The sequence below is a fragment of the Myotis daubentonii genome, chromosome 6 (genome assembly GCF_963259705.1).
Source record: "Myotis daubentonii chromosome 6, mMyoDau2.1, whole genome shotgun sequence".
Lineage (NCBI taxonomy): Eukaryota > Metazoa > Chordata > Mammalia > Chiroptera > Vespertilionidae > Myotis > Myotis daubentonii.
Window position 1 is genome coordinate 73,766,740 of NC_081845.1, and position 21,460 is coordinate 73,788,199.

Genomic DNA, 21,460 nt, shown 5'->3' on the forward strand with positions numbered 1-21,460 from the left:
ACGAGGTATCTACACTAATAAAAGAGAAACATGGTAATTGGCGTACGACCGCTACCCTTTTCATTGGCTAATCAGCGAGATATGCAAATTAACTGTCAGCCAAGATGGCAGCCGGCAGTCAGGCAGCTTGAAACTAACATGAGGCTTGCCTCCCTCAGTGACAGAGGATCCTTGGAGGAAACCAACGTTCCCCGCCTGCGGCTGCAGGCCTCTGAGCGGGCAGTTTAAGAAACATTGTAATAAATACCGCCGGACTTCAGCCAGCAGATTGGCAACATTGTAAGCAAAGGCCAGAAACCTACTTTCAGCTGCGGAGGCCTAAGAGCTGGAGCCAAGCCTCAAGATAAAGCTGGCCCAGAATAAAAAAAAAAAGAAAAAAAGGAGTGGTTGGGAACTTCAGTCACTCCCAGCCTGAAAACAGCCCTCAGCCCCTCACCCAGACTGGCCAGGCACCCCAGTGGGGACCCCCACCCTGATCCAGGACACCCTTCAGGACAAACCAGCCGGCCCCACCCATGCACCAGGCCTCTACCCTATATAGTAAAAGGGTAATATGCCTCCCGGCATCGGGATCAGCGTGACAGGGGGCAGCGCCCCAACCCCCTGATCGCCCTGTGGCTCTGTGTGTGACAGGGGGCGGGGCCCCAACCCCCTGAGCAGCTCTGCTCTGTGCCTGATAGGGGGGAGCTCCCCAACCCCCCCACCCCCACGGGCCCTGCTCTGTGTGTGATGGGGTAGAGCCATAACCTCCCCATTGGCCCTGTCCTGAGTATGAGAGTGGCGGCGCCCCAACCCCCTGATCGGCCCTGTTCTGTGGGTAATAGAGGGCGGTGCCCCAACCCCCTGATGGGCCCTGCTCTGTGTGTGACGGGGGCAGCGCCCCAACCCCCTGATTGGTCCTGCTCTGTGCGTGACAGGGGGTGGCGCCACAACCTCCCCATCGACCCTGCCTTGAGTGTGACAGGGGACAGTGCCCCAACCCCCCAATTGGCCCTACCCTGAGCATGACTGAGGGTGGCATCACAACCTCCCAATCGGCCCTGCTCTGAGCCCGACCAGGGGCTGCACCTAGGGATTGGGCCTGCCCTCTGCCACCCGGGAGCAGGCCTAAGCCAGCAGGTCGTTATCTCCCGAGGGGGTCCCAGACTGCGAGAGGGCACAGGCCGGGCTGAGGGACCTCCCCCTCCCCCCCAAGTGCACAAATTTTTGTGCACCGGGCCTCTAGTATCTGTAGAATAGCCAACTGACCACCTGACTTCTGTTTGCCAAGTTAAGATCAGGCTCTGCTAGTTGAAAGCAGAATATAAGCTGCAATTGAACCACTAAAGAAAGTACCTCAAGTCTACTGCAAATATGCTTATTTTCACAGCATTTTACTTGGGAATCAAGTTTTAAACTTGAGCCACAGTTTGCCATGTATACTATTAGGGAAGCAATCTTGAATTCTTATTAGTTTGGAGGTAAGCTGAATCGTTTCTTTGGGGGAAAATAAAGCTGTGACACATTTCTATTTGGGAATCTTTGGGGAGGCTTGGCCTGCCTCAATACCTAATTGCAATCGTCCACTCCTCTGTCATTTGCAAGAAGCCATGATAGGTGGGACAGGACTGTGGACGACAGCAAGACCCTGAGCCAGACTGGAAGGAATTCCTCTCCCATTCTTGGGGAGTGTCACTCTGCCACCCACCTGAGCAACAGATTCTGAGGCTCCCAAACAGTAACATATAAAACATATTTCCCTTCTTTGTCAAGAATTTCCCAGTACTCTTGAACCTAAGGAGGTTCAAACTATTTACTCCTTTCTATGTGGCAGGCTATAGTTTATCATATCTTAAAAACTAGTATAAAATAAAATTAAAAAAGCAGTGAAGAAAGTATCACAAGTAACCAAAACTGATCTCTGCATAAAGGAAACATATCTATTTGGAGCATTAAAAAGTAAACTAATACATCTTTCAAATGAGATGCAATCTCCTACATCATTCTATGAAAGAATGCAGAGCTCCAATACGGCCTTTCCACATAAAGCCAGGTGTAATCATGGCACAAATGGAAAAACAATTTCAGGAGGAGGAAACCAAGGTTTTGTGTATCACCCATATATCCACTTTTGCAATCACAATTTTACCCACTTCAGATGTTAAAAAAATACAAAACACACACACACACAGTCTGTCCACATGAGCTAGGCTATTCAGACATTTAGAAAGCACAATCCCTGCAGTGTGCACTTGTTGGGTGTGTAGGAAATCGGGGGAGCAGAAGTTACAATATATCATTTCCTGCTGTGAAGGATATCACAGGAACATTCACTCAACAGCTGTCAGTGCTGAAACTGAAATTACTTTCCTTTTACAACTAAACCCCTAGTAAATGGTATCTGACTTGTGTTGGCCCAGGTGATTTTCCCTGCAGTTATTCCAAATAAGAACACAATCAATAAAATTCTATTATAAATTGAATGTAAATTATTTTCCACAAGCATAAAGTCAGAAGTTGCATTTTTTTAAAATCTCCCTAACAACTACCATCAGACAATATGCAGTGTGATAATCTATGTTTCTTTACAACTGGGACAAATTCTGATACCAAGAAGCTCACATATCCAATAAAAACCAGGATCATATGGGTTTCCGTATCAGGTAAGAACTATATTCAAGACACTTGCTACTTTTCTTTATCTAAGGTTGGCCTCGTCTTGCTCCAGGTGGTCCACACTTTCCTATTCATTCCAATTTCTAAACTGCACCAATCCAATGAACTGAAAGGAGTATCTCATTGTTCTATCAAAAACATCTGTACCTTACATTTGCCAAAAGTCACTGAACTGCACCTTTAAAATAAGTACAGTTTACAGTATATAAATTATACCTCAATAAAACTGATTTAAAAAAACAAAATACATACATATGTGCACGATGTATTCAAACTACAGACCTACAAAGGTATTTTCACTACACACATTTAAAGCCTCCAACAAATACCTCTATTTCATAAGTAAGCTTTGCATATTCCTCTGCATTCTTAGCATATATTCTAGTAGCTTAATGACTGCCTAAACGGAGGCTGTTTTTATTTCCTTTTGACCCAGGATACTCAAATAATTACAATATGAGAGTGGTAATGAACAATCGAGGTGAGTGGGGAGCAAGAAACAAAGTTCTAACATCCAGGAGAATTAATACGTTAAATTGATGGGCATCTCATTCCCCCACAAATAATCTACAGAGTGTGGAGTGCTTCTGATCAGTTAGCCCAAGTTTATGATATTCTAGGATTACCTCCTCACATTTGCTCTCTAATACAGAACAGAATCAAGGACACGATGTCTTTAGGGTTTTGGTGGGGACTTGGGGAGAGAGAGAAATCAAACAAACAAATAAATAAAATAAATAAACAAATGAACAAATAAAGAAGATCATTTTGGCTAGTGATGTTGCTTGTGAAGAAAACGGAGTTAGGTAATATCAAAGCACCGGGGGTGACTTCACGTTGGGTATTTGGAGCAGACCTCCGTAAGATCTGGGAAGACACGCTCTTATACTCGTGGGATGACCATACCTATGGGCCCCCTTTACACTGTATGCATGCAGTATGTCAAGGACCAAGGTAAGGTAGCTTAAGTAAAAACTGATTTTTTAATTTATGTTATATTATCTTTTATAGAACTATTTTCTAAATAGTAGTTGTAAACAATTGAAGGGGCATTAAACCTTTATTGGTTCTTGGTAATTTGTCTTTTCTCAGACCAATTTATCAAATTTTGTTTGTTTTTACTCTGAGTGAATAAAGGTCAACTGTGTCAGGAATGCCAGGAAGTCTTCTTAGATTAAACATTTAGACTCGCGAGATTACCACAGGCCACACATGGCATCTCCGAGAGATCCAGCATTCGAATCACAGCTGGCCGGCAGCTCGAAGCTTCCCTAGTTTCTGGGGTTTCTTGCTACTGTCCTATCCAGGTGGACGGCTCATGTGCAAGGAGGCAAAAGCCACACCAGCAAGGGCAGGAGCTGCCCTGGTGTAGGAGCCTCATGACTCTCAACAGCCACAGTTTCTAATGACACCTCCATAGGTATAACTTCCAGGCCACCTCAGAGCTGGAACTCTGGAGTCCATTAATCTAAAAACCATTATTGTGGTTTTTAAATAAGAAAAAAATATGATTATCTAAATGTATTTCAAATATGACACAGGTCTATGCTATCTAATCAAGTACTCATTAGCTACCACTGGCTACTGAAATTTTAATTTTAATTCATTAAAACTTAAAAACACATTAGCCATATTTCAAGAGCTATGTGGTTACTGGCTGTTGGAGAGGCACAGGTAAAGAACAGTTCCATCAGCCTAGAACAGCCGTGGGCAAACTACAGCCCGTGGGCTGGATCCGGCCGGTTTGAAATGAATAAAACTAAAAAAAAAAAAGACCGTATCCTTTTATGTAATGATGTTTACTTTGAATTTATATTAGTTCACACAAACACTCCATCCATGCTTTTGTTCCGGCCCTCCGGTCCAGTTTAAGAACCCATTGTGGCCCTCGAGTCAAAAAATTTGCCCACCCCTGGCCTAGAAGGTTCCACTGCACAGCACTCAACAAGTTACCTTTCAGCTGCTAACCTGTCACAGTAACTACCACAGTGCTTTCTCGGACTTTTTAAGAAAGTTATTCCTTGTATAAGCAGCATCATTTTACATTTTGTTGGCACGTTAGGCATAACACAGTATAAAATAACTAATTTTCTTTATTATTATCTAGAGGACAACCAAGGTTTTAAAGAAATCCAATGAGTGAAGAATAGGAAACTGCAGATTTAAAAAAAAAAAAAAACTGCTGAAAAGTATAATCACAGATTTTGCTTTCCAGGAAGACTGCCAGTATCCACATCCCAGAAATCCCTGAAGAAACTCTGGAGTCAGAAGGCTAACAGAAATCTAGAATGTCTAATTGGGGACAAGCTGCAAGAGTACCGTGACACATGAGGCCTCGTTATCGCCTGGATGCTGTGGTCCCAGAGTCATGTACCTCTATTATGCTAAATCATCATAATTTATTGTAATTACTTGAGCTAAAATTCTTCTTTTCTGTGATCAGAAAGTCCTATAAGGGCACACATAAATACATATCCTTAGAACATACACCATGTCTAGCACCAAGTAGGAGTTCCGTTAATATGTGTGAAATGAATGATAAATAATATAAATTCTTAGGAAGCTAAAAAGTTTGTGAGCATATGTTTACTAAATACCTCTCATACCAAAGTACCTCCACAAGTTGCAGCCACGACATACTAGTACAACTTCATTACAAAGTCTACTGTTTGCAAAGGTATATATTTGCCTTGGCTAGCTAGCCAGTCAAAGAGATAGGAAAGATTTTCCTGCCTTCTTTCTATGTCATTAAAAAGAAAATCAGTAGCTTATTTATATTGCCGTGAAAATCATTTGTTAGCCCTTTCATTAATTCTAAAACATGTTAAGCTAGCAACATGAATTAAGATAACCACAAAACTCTAGGGAAATTTAAGAGTGGTGGTTTACTTGAAAAACTGAAGAAAAGTGATGCAACAATCTGTTTTAAACACCGAAAAAGAAAACCCTCCCTGTTAAGCAGATCAATGGCCCTTTAAAAATGTCCACGCTAATCCCTGGAACCTGTGAATATGTTAGGTCACATGGCAAAAGGGACTGTGCAGATGTGATTCAGATTAAGGACCTTGAGACAGGAGATTATCCAGGATATTCATGTGGATCAATCTAATCGCATGAGCCTGACAGCAGAAAACGTTCCCGGGTGGAAGCAGAGCGATATAGCAGAAGGGGAGGTCAGAGAGATTCGGAGCATGAGGAGGACTGATGCTTTGTTGCTGCTCTGAGAGGGAACCCACGTGCAAGGACCCTCGGGGCACATGGGAAGCACAGAAGGAATGTGGGCAGCCTCTCGGGGCAAAGATGGTTCCTGTCTGACAGCCAGCAAGGAAACAGGAACTCAGTCCTACAACTGCAAGGAACTAAAATCAGCCAATAACATGAATGAGCCTGGGAGCAGATTCTTCCTGAGTCTCCAGGAAGGACCACAGCCCTGCTGACACCCTGAGTTTAGTTCAGTGAGACTCATGTCAGATGTCTAGCCTATAGAACTGTATGAAAATAAATTAGTGTTGTTTTACTCCACTAAATCTGTGGTCACTTCTTATGGCTCCAACAGAAGATTCCAATCTAGATGCACTAATAAGGTTTAAATTTCAGCTTCCTGATTCCGTATTTTTCAAGTCACTGGTTCACTTGTTAAAAACTCTGTCACCTTCTCACCTGGGCAACATGACACCATTAGAACAATGATCTCTCTTGGCCCTACCCAGTTTGGCTCAGTGAATAGAGCATCGGCCTGTGGACCAAAGGGTCCCAAGTTCGATTATGGTCAAGGGCATGAACTTCCATTGTAGGCTCCTCCCTGGCCCGGGCCCTGTTCAGGAGTGCAGGAGGCAACCAATCGATGTATTTCTATCACATCGATGTTTCTATCTTTCCCTCACTCTTCCACTCTCTCTTAAAAAAAAAAAAAAAGTCAATGAAAGAAAAAAAATAGTCTTTGATGATTATTTTTTTTTAAAGAATCATGAACTCTCTTGTATCTGCAAAGCTATGCATCACCTAGTTTGCTGCTGCTCTTTGTTCTTATCTCCATTTGCTGGAAAACATCTATGCTACAATTTTTCTTCACAGGTTTAATTCAACCAAAGAAGCCTAAATACCCAATAAAATGGGAATGGCTAAGTAGAAGTAGATCTATCCATCCTCAGCTGAATATTATAAAGTCACTTATAATTAAAGCCATGAAAACCAATTTTTTACTTTATTACATAGTTATATTAAGTAAAAAAAATTTTTAAAAGTTTACCCACTTTAATTATAATTACATAAAATATACATAGAGATGACAACAAATGCCTAGCAGCAGTTGTATTAGTGAGGCAGGATTCGTTTCTTCTATTTTTTTCAATTTTACATATTGTGCCTATAAATTTTATCAGAAACAATAACATGACATTAAATTGGTAACAAAATCACATATAGGTACTACCTCTCATGAAAGATTTCCCACCTCTCTCTTTACATAATTAAGCTGGAGCGTTAATGCAGGGCAGCTTTGTGGGGTGGGGCGTGCGTGTGTGTGTGTGTGTGTGTGTGTGTGTGTTAGAATACAGGTATAAACGTCTCAAATTAAGGGGCAACATCTATCAACTCCTTTGTACTTAATCAGAGTACATATAGTGCCCTTAACACAATGGGTTGATTTTAACAAATTGCTGACTCTTGACAAGTACATCTCTAAGAAGGCATACACATTTTCCATATAGATGCCGGGGGGGGGGGGGGGGGGGGGAGTAATTCAAAGACAATAAATAATGGAAAAATATATTATTTCTAATATATTAATATCTCATAAGTTACCTGAAAAACCTTCACAATGATCACGCTTGCTATTGCTGCACATGGAAAAATAAATGGTTGAAGGGACTGCCAAGAGGCTGGACACAGGCGATGAGGAAGAGCTGACAAACACCCGAAGCCTGTGGACCATGTTAACGAGGCTTTCATTTCAGCCCTCAATCGGTGGAAGTCCCTGTCTACTGAGCCTTTTTCTCGCACAGGAATGCCCACACGATTTTCTGATTTCAAAATGAGCACTAATTCAAAATGAGAATATTGAGAACTGTACCACTATGGATACCGGCAAAAGCTTTCTTACAGAGGTTTCATTTCTGATAAAAAAAAATCTTTCAGAGCATATTCTTTACAGGAATAGAGAGAAACGTGTACATATTAACCAAATGTACTGCATTAGAAAAACATTCACAAGAACAGTCTGTAATAACAAAATACCAACTGAATGAAGATGCTTTCATCATTTTTAATTATTTTAAATTAAAGGTCAATATAAACATCTGCTTACAAATTCAGGATGCATCACAAGTTAATCCATGCGAAACAGTCCATGTATTTACTATGGGCAATCCTTCTCATTGCTAGTTTGTTTTATCCTTTATTGCCACTTCATTGGTGGGCTAAAACATGCTAATATAATTAGGAGACATAGTATAACAAATACATGTTTTAGAAATTATTCTTTAATTGAGGGGAAAAAATAAATAAAAGCAACAATTAAAGTGACTTCTGTCCCCCATTCATTTCATACCTTGAGGCAGAGGTATGAGGAGGGCTGCGTCACTATGGGAAATGGTGTTATTTTTAAGGGAAGAAATCTTAATCACACAATTGAAGTTATCACATGTGGATGTAGGCTGCAAGTTTTCCTCTCTAGTCTCACCTGATTATACCTGGCATTTGTAAGTGATGTAATACATAAAAATAATAATCTTTAACATACACCTTGAGAATCTAATACCATTATATAAAAAGTATCTGGGGATATCCTTGTTAAGGTAGCAAAGATATCTATGAACAATAAACTTCTACACTCACAGAAACATATCCCAACACCTTTATATATCTCAACATTAAAAAATCAGCACACTATACAGTTCATCCTAGAAAATGCAGTGAGAATGACAATAAAGTCACACTGAGATGCAGACTCATTAGATAACATATCTAATTATATGTGACTTGAAAGCAGAAACAATGGTTTACACAAATTCTCTCTGGTACTTCAGAATTTAACATTTTGGAGTAAGTCTAAGCAAGTTTATTTTTTCCAATGGAGAAGTTCTTGGCATAAATTTTCAAAAGTAGTCAAGTCTTATAAAATAATCCATGCATCTCTTTTGAGGAAGTGCAGTTCATTTGAAAAATCAGATTTTAACATGAACTTCCTGAGACTCCATCAACAAACTTTAAAATAGGGATGATGATAAATTACCATCTATTGCCCTCACTGGGTTTTTCTAAATATAAATTAAAATACTTTGTATACTCTTGCCAGTTTGACTTCTTGGTCCCATCTCCTTTTACCTTTTCTAGCAACTTCCCTCTTCAATTATTTCATCTTACGCTCAGAGACACCATTTTCTATTTAACCTATAAATAGGCTCATCTTTCCAATCTTAAGGAAAAATAAACCACTTCTCCAACCATGAAGCTCATTGAAAGAAGATATAGTCCTCTTACCTTCCCTGCTCTACCAATAGTAGCCTACACGCCCTGTATTGTCACAGCCTCGATTCTCATTTACTCCTGGACTCCTCAAGGGAATAAGACTTGCATCTGTACCATCACAATGTTGTGGCTCCGCCACCAGTGGCTCCCGTGTGCCTAATCCAACTGACATCGTGTAGTTCTGACCTGACTTTCCTAGGGCATTTGACAGTGTTTACCTTTCCTTTTTTAAATCTTTCCCTTAGTATTTTTGACACCACTATCCCTTGCTATGTTCCTGTCTCCTTCAAGATTCCTCCCTGGTATTTCTACTGGATTTTCTCTTTTAACTCGTCTCTTCCTTCCATTGCTGCCCATCACAAGTCACTTAAACACTGGTATTCTATGGGTTCTATTCAGAGACACTTCCCCTTTGCTTGTCACTCTATACTCTCTCCCTCAGTGATGTCAACCATTCCCCTGATTTTAACCAGCACCCCTACACTGATGGTTAGCAAATGTCTCTCTCTGGTATAAATCTCATTCTTAAACTATCCTATATAATAAAAGGCTAATATGCAAATTGACTGAAGGTGGAGCGAGCAGTCGCTATGATGTGCACTGACTACCGGGGGGCAAGACACTCAACGCAGGAACTGCCCCTTTTGGTCAGTCCACTCCCACAGGGGAGCGCCATTGATCCAGAAGCTGGCCTCATGGCTGGTGAGCAAAGTGGCGGTGGCGGGAACTTCTCCTGCCTCCATGGCAGCACTAAGGATGTCTAACTGATGACTTTGGCCCGTTCTGGGGAGCGGGCCTAAGGTGGCAGTTGGACATCCCCTGAGGGCTCCCAGACTGCAAGAGGATGCAGGCTGGGCTGAGGGACACCCCCAAAGTGCATGAATTTCATGCACCGGGCCTCTAGTGGTTTATATTCAGCTACTTACTAAACATCCCCTGCCCCCCACATATGCTCCAAAGGCAACTCAAGTTTAAAATGTCTGAAACTACTAAATTTATCATCTTAGCAGTCACATTTATTCCCTAATCCCTTGTCTTCCTTTATTCTCCTTCTTAGTTAAGACAACATCATCACCCAAGTGAGATGAAAGTTCAGGCCAATCTGCATACCCACTGGGAGACACTACAGTGCTAGGAGTATGGAATCCTAAACCAGGAAGTCATAGCCCCTTTGCTTAAGGAAACAATTCCAGGAGGACACAGTTCAATTAATAAAATTAAGTGCTTTTGCTTAATTATTAATAGAAATGTTTACAAACTTTGTAATGTGTTTAAGTGTCTATCTTTCAAATAAAATCAAAACTGTAAATTCCGTGAGAACGGAAATTGTCTACTTTTTAAATTCCAACCAAATAATAGGCTTGCTTTTACTGATGAATGGATGGATGCTACTAATGAATAAAATTAAGCTTGTATTTCCGTAAGATATTAAAGCCAAGTGTTTTTCTGTGCTTAATTTAACTTTTGACTAGGGAACTATTGTCTCTACATTCTGGAAATAATATATATTATTAAGCAATATCTAAGATTTTTAGGGGGGCAAAATGTTATATCTTTGAGCCTTTAAGTCCTGTAAAATGATTTGAGAATTTCTCTGTATTGCTACTTCAATTTTTACAGGTATTTGTACTATCATCCTAAATTAGTTTTATTGACAAATTTAATTAAAATGCTATTCATCATTCCACTTTGATCATTAGGGCACTGAGCAAAATTAGATCTAATAATGATTTGAATCTCAACCTCCTGTCCATCCCCTCTAGGTAACATTAAACATTACAGTTCATGCAAATCAATGATGATTATTTTTCCCTAACAAGATTATCATTAGAATTTCTCAAACCAAATAGTGTGCATTCCTATTTTGACCTAAGCAAAAGGAAGGTAAAAGAAAAACACTATATTTAGACAGCCAAAAGAGACAATTCAACATGATTGAAAGCCATATCACAAGGTTACTTTGTACAACAGGAAATGTCAAACTATGCACATCAACTGTCACCCTCCATACAGATGTCTCTGACATGGTAATAAAATGAGAAACCATTTGGTTTAATAATAATAAAAAAGCAACACCAGTTGGTGCATATTACATGTAGCATCTAGCCCTGGTTGCCTAGCAACCAGTCCTGAGTGAACTGCATGGAGAATGAACGCCCAAACGAATGTACAGTTTGTGCAAGTTTCAAGGACTCAAAGAGACATGTCAGTAGTTAATCTAAATTCTAGTTGACAATTACCATACTGAGGTGGAGGCAGGAAAATCCATCATTATCGCACAGAATTGAGCATTAACTACAGGTACGATTCAGCCCTTTTAGGTTTATACCTTCTATACCAGTGGTTTTATAGGAAATACTATGACTTTTAAATTATAAAACTATGCATAAGTAAAAGCAAAACATTAATGCTAAAAGGCACGTTCATTCACTCAACAAAACACATATTAAATACCTATCATGTCCCAGCCACTGAAAACACAAATAGGAAAGTCACTTCCCAAGCTCTCAAGCAGCTCATTTTAACTGAGTAATCAGACAAGTAAACAGACAATTACAACATCATAAGTTCTGTAATACAGATATACTAGTAGCCATGGGGTATTGTGGAAATACATATAAAAAACATCAAATGCTGACTGGAGGGAAGGGGATGAAGACTAAATGGGACATGAGCCAAGTCTTTAAAGGACAAGCAAAAGTTAGTCAAATTATAAAAGTGGCGAAGGGGAGGGAGCATTCCAGGCAGAAGGAAAATATTTACAAGGTCACAGAGGTGAGTAAGAGTGTGCTGTCTTAGAGTAACTTCAAGGCATTTGGTGGCACTAGAAGTTGGGGTACTGGTACTAAATGAAGAGTCCAAAGAAACAAGCCAGGCTCCTTCCAGAAGAACCTCATAGGTCAGGCTAAGAAGTTCAGACTTCATCCAAAATGAAACTGAGGAGATAGAATGGTTGTAAGCCAAGGAACAGTATAATCACTCTGGCACTGATGTGATATATTTTAGAGAAAGCAAAACTGGTGTCAAGGAGAACAGATAAGAAGCTACTATAGGAAGACAGATAATGGGGAGATAAAATCATCACCAGATTAGAACAAGCAGGAGAGGGGGTTAGGGAAGTGACTCAAACATAATTCCCTACTAAAATGCTCTAGAAAATTTAACAACTAGGTGTAATATTTATGATACTCAGCCCTGATGAAATGTTAGTCTGACCACCACCATCCCCCCAAAAAACAGTTATACAGAATGAAAAGTATCTGTCTGAAAAGGAAAAGCTAATAGAGAGAAGGGTAGGAGAGGAAGAAAAAGGGGATGGGAGGGAAGGAGAAAAAATAAAGAATACTAAAAGATACTGGAAATTAGTATCCACCCAAATGTATAAATGAGAAGTGGCATTCTCAGTTTTAAAAGAATAAAGAGAAAACACTACTGGTGCTTGGCTACATAAAACTTGAAAATGTAGGTATGCTGGATAATGCAACATAATAAAAAATTTGCAGAAAAAAAAGTTTGTAACAAATACAATGAAAAGATAATATCCTTTATATCTAAAGTACTTAAGGTCAAATAAAAATCAAGGATGCTATCAATAAATGGGGCAATAATACATAGTTAATCCCACCCCAAAATAAAAATGTTTTAGGATGATAATGTTTTAAAATTATTAATAGTAAATGAAAGGTACATGATCACAATAGTATCTCTATGATTAACTATTAAGTTTAGCAATGTTTTGGCTGCCCCAACTAGTTTAGGGTACAGTAACATGGGCACTCATGTACAATATGAAAGTACAAGCAGAATAAGGTGTGTGTGTTTTTAAAGAATAAGTTTGGGTTTTTTTAATCTTTATTGTTTAAAGTATTTTTTAACTTGTTTTTGTTGATTTTTTAGAGAGAGAGGAAGGGAAAGGGAAAGAGAGAAACATTGATCAGCTGCCTCCTACACGCTCTACCAGGGATTGTGCCCTGAGAATTGAGCCAGCAACCTTTCAGTGCATGGGATGGCACCCAACCAACTAAGCCACACTGGAAAGGGCTAGAATAAGGTTTTTGAAAAAAAAAAAAATATATATATATATATATATATGTATACACATACATATCTTTAAAATGGTTCATATGGTTTGACAAAGTAATTCCGCCTCTGAAAATCTATATTAAAGAAATTGTCAAAAACACAAATAAAGGTATACCTATGACATTTTTTTATACTAATGAAAAAAATTGGAAATTGTCTAAATGCCCCCCCTAGGGAGATACACTACAGTACATCAATACAAGAAAACTTCATGCAGTCACTAAAAAATATTTTTTTGGAGAGATTCAAATAACTAAAAAAGTCTTACAATGTTTATTTTAAAAGGAAAAAACAGCAAATTATACAAAAGTATAATTTCAACACTGGGTTTTAAAACATTATAAAAGAATTATTCTTAGTGCTGATGGGTTTTCTCTTTACTCTCTTGTATTTTCTAAGTCTGTGTTGTTGTTTTTAAATTAAGATACATTATTGTTGTATTTGGAAAGCAAATCCCTATTTCTTCTATCCCCCATAAAATATGTGGGGGTCCAAAAGTATGCGTTGGCCTTGTATTTAAGTAAATAGCTCATTCCTTTGTGATTTTTTTGTAGCTGGTCATCCCTACTCATTTTAACTTAAACTTATCAACTAGTTCTATATACTTTTATTAAATTAAAAGAGCTTCTATAGTACCTTAAAGTCAAGAGTAGCAAGTATATTGTACTAAAAATTCAACTTAAATCAATGAATTAAATCAAGAAAAGAACGAAGCTTTTGGTAACTAAAGGGGTTTCACCCACTCTAATATGCTTTACTCACTGTAATGCCCTCTCATTTATAAGCATGACAGGGTGGCGCCCTCATTTACCTGAGGTGGTTAAGCAGAGGCTGTAGTCGCTCATCGGACTGCACAGCAGGCAAGGACCGGGCTGTTAACTAGAAACAGAGAACAGGGTTAGGCAGAACAGCAAAGGCCAAATATAAACACATCTGAACACTGGATGCAAAATAGGGGTGGGGAGGCAGAGGGAGACGGAGCACTTAAAATGTAAGGACCTTTTTCTTTTTTAAAACCGGAGAACTGTATAGAAAGCTGATACATTATGTAATTCAAGCTAGCTCTATGGTTCTAAGTTTGTAGGATATGTCACTGAGCTTACAAGTAAAGAAAAAGGAGATAAAACAAAGACTATCATCGGAGTTCATGAAAAGGCCTCTAGTCATGAAAATATTATCTTGGTAAATAAAAATGGAAAAACTCCTAAATTTATAGCAACCAATCTTGTAGCACTGAACCCTGGGATGATGAAAAAATGGGGGGGAGAGACATTCATTTCTAGCTAAGCCACTGTGAAATTGGTTACGTGCAGAAGCACACGTGCTACCATCCATTCCTCCGTTTTGACAACCACATTACTATAAGAAACCAAGAATAGCTTTTAAACAGAAAAAAGGCAACTCAAAATATTTAATGTTGACATACGATGCCAAATTGTCCTAGGAGACAAAATGTGAGAGCCAAAGCCTTATTCTTAAATGCTGTACATCAGGTTTGCAGTAGAATCACGGACTGTGAGCCTCTGGTGGACTTCTCTGCAATAATATTAAGTATATCTCTACCTATATCCATTTTTCTCTCCATTCTTAAAAAGGTCATCTTGTGCTATAAGAATTTGACCCCAAAAAATTAAAAATATTCACCTAAAGTAATTAGATAGCTTGAAGTAACCTTAATAAAATACCAAAACAAAAATAAAAGATAAATTTCTTCTGGATTCAATTGCCAAAATAGTTCTTGTATTCTACTAACAAATCACTTGACAATTAATGAAAGAGAACTTTCCTTTAGACAAGCAACAAACTGAAAGATATCCTTTGGTTTTATACAGGGTGTCTGTACTCTATAACTATTTCATACATTAATTAAAATTATCTAAAAACACATTTAATTCATCAAGCCTAATTTTCAATATTATGCAAATAAAATAAAACCATGCCCTTTAAAACATCTAATAAATACAATGTTGATCAAAATGCCACATGTGAAGTCATTTTTATTAAATCATATCTAATAACAATACTGAAGAAATATTCCCAATTTTATGCAAGTCAGCAAAGTTATAGACTAATTTAAAATACAATTAAGTCAGACAATTAGTCAACTGTGATTGTAGCACAACCAAAAGATTCTCGGTATCCCTAAGAAATTTTATAAAATGTTATCAAGGTTTTACAAACAAAACACTTTCATATACCCTATACCTGCTAATGTCAAATCCCTTTACAAAATGTCATTTTCATTGTTTAAGAAATTTCATGTCTCAGAACCAATGCTATGCTCTGAAAAGATTAAAATAATTTATCTAGATATTTCAAAAGTCAATTTTCTGAAAACAGATGGAACACACAGACTGGGTTTTTTTTAGTTATTTATGTCAATCTATATAGCATGCTTTCTAATCAAACCATCTTTTCTAAATGAAAACAAATGAATAAAAACACCTCAGTAATAGCAAACTAACTTTAAGTGTCTGCTCCATAGGAAATTTTTCTCAACTCACTCCTATCTTATTCTCAGCCTTCATTTCCTTTTTCCTAAACTACACATCTCCATCCCACTGTTGTTTCTGCTTCCAAATGTGCCTCTTCCCTAATTTATTCTCCACATCCAGGCCAGATTGAAATGTTCAAAATGCAAGTTAACCACTCCCCTAATTAAAACCATTTAATAATTCCCTTAGGCTCCCAGGCTAAAGTCTGTTCTTTCATCAGACATTCTCCTAGAATACTCCCTTGGGCCACATTGTGGAAACACTGGGCACAGGATGAGTATGACGGATGGTCCACTTCTGCCCACTCCACCAGACACGCCGGGAGCCGAGAGCATACCAGAAGGAAACCTGCCATGACTCCAGCTTCTGGAACACATGTGCGCAACAACGGATTCCCTCTCTACTCCCTCCCCAACCCACAATGTATTTTCAAGTTTGAATCAGTGACAAGAAGAATTCCTAAACTGTGGGTCAATGCTCCGAGTAAAATAATTTCAAGGGAGATTTTCAGTTTTACAAAAGCATTGCTTTCAACTTTTAAAACAATATTTTCAGAAAGAGCACACATCTCTTCATGTTAAGGAGATGAGTTATAAAGCTTGCATTCCGCAGCTCTCAGAGGCAAAGCCATGGGCTGACCTTTGGCTGGCAGGATGTAAGCTTTCTTTTAGAGGCTGCTGGCTCCATCGCTTCTCCCGAAAGTCTCTCTGAGCCCAACCAGTTACTACTAGTTCCACTGGACTCTTAGGGGCACCGCAGCCCTAGCTTTTGCAACATAACAGGTGTTCAATAAATACTTATTAAATGTGTGACAAATCAAAAAACTCACAACTGTGTAATTCTATTCACTGATGAAAACAAAAGTACATCTACATTTCATAGTTAAAGTGTTTCCAATTCCTGCTTTGAGCAAAACTAAATCCAAATCAAAACTAAACTAAATCACAATTGTCAGCCTTCCAAGAAAGCAATACACTATCATAACGAGATTTTCAGCTTTAAGGACTTTTCTCTACACACCAACATGAATAACTGCCTAGTTGAAATAGACTTTGGTTTCCACGTTTTAGTTGTTTGTTTTTTCTAAAACAACAATGTCCTTGACATATAAATCACCAAGAATGAAAGAGAAAGATCTATCCTAGTTAACATCTGCAAAACCTTAATGGGTTAAGAAACCATAATAAAGTGGGCATAATTTATGTTCATTTCTTATGGTTGAGAGGTCAGAGGTGAGCTGTTAAGATGTCCTTTCATTATTAAGAATACTAGAGGCCCAGTGCATGAATTTAATGCACAGGGCAGGAGCATGGGGGCCCTCAGCCCAGTTTGCACCCTCTCGCAATCTGGGACCCCTCATGGGATGTAGCAGTGCACCAAGTGGCAGGCAGCCAGGGAGGAACCCAACCCGCTGTGCCTGCTCATCAGGGCCCATTGTGCCTGCTGCCGCCACTCAGTAGTGCTGCCGCAGAGTCGGGAGAGGCTCCCACCATCGCAGCTGCACTCACCAGCCATGAGCCTGGCTTCTGGCTGAGTGGCACTCCCCCTGTGGGAGCACACTGACCAGGGAGCAGCTCCTGTGTTGAGCGTCTGCTCTGTAGTGGTCAGTGTGAATCAAAGTGACTGGTTGACCAGTCGTTCCATCATAAAGGTTGCTTAGGCTTTTATATATGTAGACTAGAGGCCTGGTTCACAAAAACTCGTGCACTATGGGGGGTCCCTCAGCCCGGCCTGCACCCTCTTGCAGTCCGGGACCCCTCGGGGAATGTCCACCTGCCAGCTTAGGCCCACTCTCCAGGGAATCAGGCTTAAGCTGGCAATCAGACATCCCTCTGGCAGCCCAGGAGCCCTGGGGGGATGTCTGACTGCGACTTAGGGGTGTGGGCCTAAGCCACAGTTGGACATCCTTAGCGCTGCCAACGAGGTGGGAGAGGCTCCCACCACTGCCACCATGCTCACAGCTGTCAGTCCGGCTTGTGACTGAGTGGAGCTCCCCCTTTGGGAGCACACTGACCATCAGGGGGCAGCTCCTGCGTTAACACATTGTATGCGGGAAACATATTTATACGTCTTACTTATACGTTTTACGTTGACTGGTAGTAGAGCGTGGGACACGTATTAATACATTTTTTATAGACTAGCGGTAGAATGCGGGTAACGTATAAATACGTAAACTAAAGTTATGGTAATTTTACTGAACATTGCCATTTGCGCAAAAAATTAGCAAAAATGGCCCGCGCCACCTGTTAGCGTGCGATAAAAACTACCCGCAAACAATGTGTTAAGTGTCTGCCCCCTGGTGGTCTGTGTGCATCCTAGCGACCAGTCATTCCTGGTTGTTCCCATTAGGGTCAATTTGCATATTACCCTTTTATTATATAAAATATGTAGCACACTGCATTAACAAATGCGAGGTTTGTTCCGTATAACAGATTACTAATTCTTACAAATCTCATCTTAAAGATTAGTATCATTGGTGAATCATGTAGTTTGCCATATATTTGGGGAAAAATAATAACGCATTTTGCCAACTAATGATTCTCCTTTTATTGCCAATAGATGTAAAAGCACATACAAACAAGATCTGGGAGGGTCTGGGCCAACCCTGTCGTATTACCCTGAAGAAACTGGGTTCTTCAGATCATGAGCAGCTACTGCAGCCACTGAGACCGGGCCCCACAGCACAGGGCACTTTGCAGGGCAGCAATGCCACTCAGTCCGCATGTGCACCAGGCAGAGGCCTTTGCTTCATCGCAGCGCGCTTCTGTCTCCTCTTAGTCCTTTCACTTTTCACACAGGGCAGTGCCCTTCAAGAGTCACAAACCCTTGGACTTTGTTTTAAAGTTTCCCAAATTTCTGCATTGAAGGTTCCTGCACACCATTTGGGATTTGACTCAAATGGAACCTCTTTCCCAGGCCTTCCCTGGCCACCTTTGGTGAAATAGCACCCTTGCTGCAGGTATTCTGTTGCAGGTACTTCACATTTATCATGATCTGAAATTACTTATTAGATTGCTCACTTCTGTCTTTCTCTCGCCACAAAAATATAAAGCCCATCAGGGAAGGAACCTTTTCTGCCTCGCCCACCACTTTCCCCCCACATGCTGGCAAGAACAGTAGCAGTAGGGTGAATAAAAGGTTCACCTCTCTCAAATATTTCCAACAGAAGTATGAGTTTAGAAAAATCTGCCCTAGACGCTGACCCTTTTGGTCCTGCATTTCTAAAGTTTTCATAAGTGAGCATGACCTAAGAACTACAGGGCACACACATTTCTCTTTCCACTTCTAGCTGATGGAGTATCTGAAGTCCTCCCTCTACAAGGAGGCCAAATGCTCTACCACTCAATGCAGTTTAAACTATGGCTCCCTGGTTCAAAGGAAATAAGTAGCTCAAAACAGTCTGAAACCCAAATGATGCGTATGCTATAACAGGCCCTACCAAAAAAGTAATCATGACATAGTTCCTTCTAATCTATGTCTTTCTGCTTTTTGTGCATGTTTTTGGTCATTTAATGATAGCTATAAATAAAGCAGAAATGTCAGCTAAATATATATTTTTCTAACATTACTGAAACCTTAACATGTACAAAGTTCAAAGTCTTTTACAGTGGACATCCTTAAAAACAAAAGAAAAAAACTTAACCTGGCAGGACTGAAACTGCCTCAAAAATTTATAGGAAGGAAATAAGGAACAGACAGTGGAAATGTGACTATTCAAATAAGACTCACTTAAACAGATGTAAAGAAACATTTATATAACAATGAAAAAATTAAAGTGCTGTGTTAAACACTTTTCAAGATACTATTGCTAAATACATGGGTTGTTGTTTCTGGCCGGGAAGTTATTTTGAAAGGGAATCCAAAAAATCTGTCTCAAAACACTCCAACCCCTAAAAGACATAAAGTTTCAAGAACACTGAAATCCAAATATCAATTAGAAGATTAATTTTTTCAAGAATGGTAAAACCTGGATGTAAAGCATGCTTGGTGCTCATATCTTCTTAAGAGCAAGGCAAGCACAGAAGATAATTTATTCTTAGACTTTTTACTTAAATTCAATCATCAAGGAAAAAGTAGTTTTCAGAATTATGATCCTGCAGGTAACAACATGGGTGTTTGTTATATTATTTTGCATAAATTTGTGTTTGAAATAGTTCAAAAGAGGGAGGGAGGGCAGGAGGGCTGGCTGACTGATTTTTCTAGAGACATGAAGAATGGGTTGGAGGAGAGTGATCCAGCAATCCAAAATAAAGAACCAAATTGTGGCAGAGGCAGTAGCAACAGAAAAGAAGACATGACTAAGAGATATGAAGAACCCTGGCCAGTGTGGCTCAGTTGGTTGAGTGTTGTCCCATGCATGTACAGGTTGCCAATTCAATTCCTGGTGAGGGCACTAGCCCAGGGTTGTGGGCTCAATCCCCAGTAGGAGGTATGCAGAAGGCAGCTGATTGACGTTTCTCTCTATCTCTCTCTCCCTCTCCCTACCTCTCTCTAAAATCAATAAAAACATATTTAAAAAATAGAAATATGAAGAGGGTATACTCTACATGGCTTCTTGTCTAAAACAGAAGGAGAATAAGAGAGGACATCCAGGTGGGTAGGTAGTTGTTTCTATTAACTGCAATACAGCAGCTACAGGAGGAGGAGGTTGGGGAGATGAAAGAAAATTATTAGTTTTAAGCATGCTGAATTTGAGGTGTTTTTCAATATCCAAAAGGCACATGAATATTTATGCTTGTAAAGAAAAGGAGAGGCTATGGAGTTATAGATTTATATTTAACTGTTATCAGCAAAGAAGTGGCAGGTAAAGCCATGGAATGGCTAAAACTTACCAGGACTTATGCAGAAAGCAGGGATGTCCAATTGTTATTCACTAGTAGTAGCTGACTAGGGCACTGTGTTGAAGGTTTGTTCCCAGCCACATCTGGGAAGGAGCAGGACTAATTACCGACATGCTCTGAATATGGATTGGGAGATTAGAGATATCTGCCAGATGTGTGCTATCCATACTGGGACTCTATAATAATAAAAGCATAATATGCTAATTAGACTGGACAACCGAACGACCTTCCAGATGACCTTCCGGACGAAGCCGGGGCTGCGAGGGCCAAGGCAAGCTGCCACAGCTGTGAGGGCCAAGACCTTTGCATGAATTTCGTGCATCGGGCCGCTAGTCTATATATATGAAAGGCTAATATGCTAATTGTCTCTCTGACGTTTGACCAGTTGCTATGATGCACACTGACCACCAGGGGGGCAGACGCTCCCACCAGTAGGTTAGCTTGCTGCTGGGGTCCAGATGATCAGGCCTGGCCCCAATCATGCTCTGGTGGGGTCCCTCGGCCTCTAGTGAGATCATAAAAAGAAATAAAGAATTTAGCCAATAGACTTAAAAGTTTTATAACACTGATTTTAAGCAACTACAGGTTTATGAGAAAGAGAGAGAGAGAATACAACCAATAGCTCCTTTAATTTAACTATTGTTGCACACCTAGAATGAATGAATTTCACTTTGGGGGGTGGGGGAAGTTATTCCCTGAGGAAAGCATTCTGTCTCCAGCTATGAAGCTGACTGATGCTCTTAAAATCCTAAAGAAGATTGTGCTGCCAACCCGTTGCTATTTTGAAGCAGAATTTTTTTCAAGGGGCCCATAGGGAAAGAAATTTTTTTCATGGTTTTCTTCTTCACATGATGGGTATGAAGTGAGGAAACAGGAATACACAAGGAGGTAGCTACATAAATAAATACGGTAAATGGT

General features: G+C 39.8%; 1 protein-coding gene across 2 annotated transcripts in view; it reads right to left on the reverse strand.

Annotated features, from left to right (window-relative positions):
* Nucleotides 1-21,460, reverse strand: part of PRIM2 (DNA primase subunit 2) — a 282,575-nt gene that overhangs the window by 108,673 nt on the left and 152,442 nt on the right. For both annotated transcript variants that reach the window (XM_059701297.1, XM_059701298.1), the window contains exon 8: nt 14,018-14,085. In XM_059701297.1, coding sequence (XP_059557280.1) covers nt 14,018-14,085 — 68 coding nt within the window. The remainder of the gene's footprint in view (nt 1-14,017; nt 14,086-21,460) is intronic.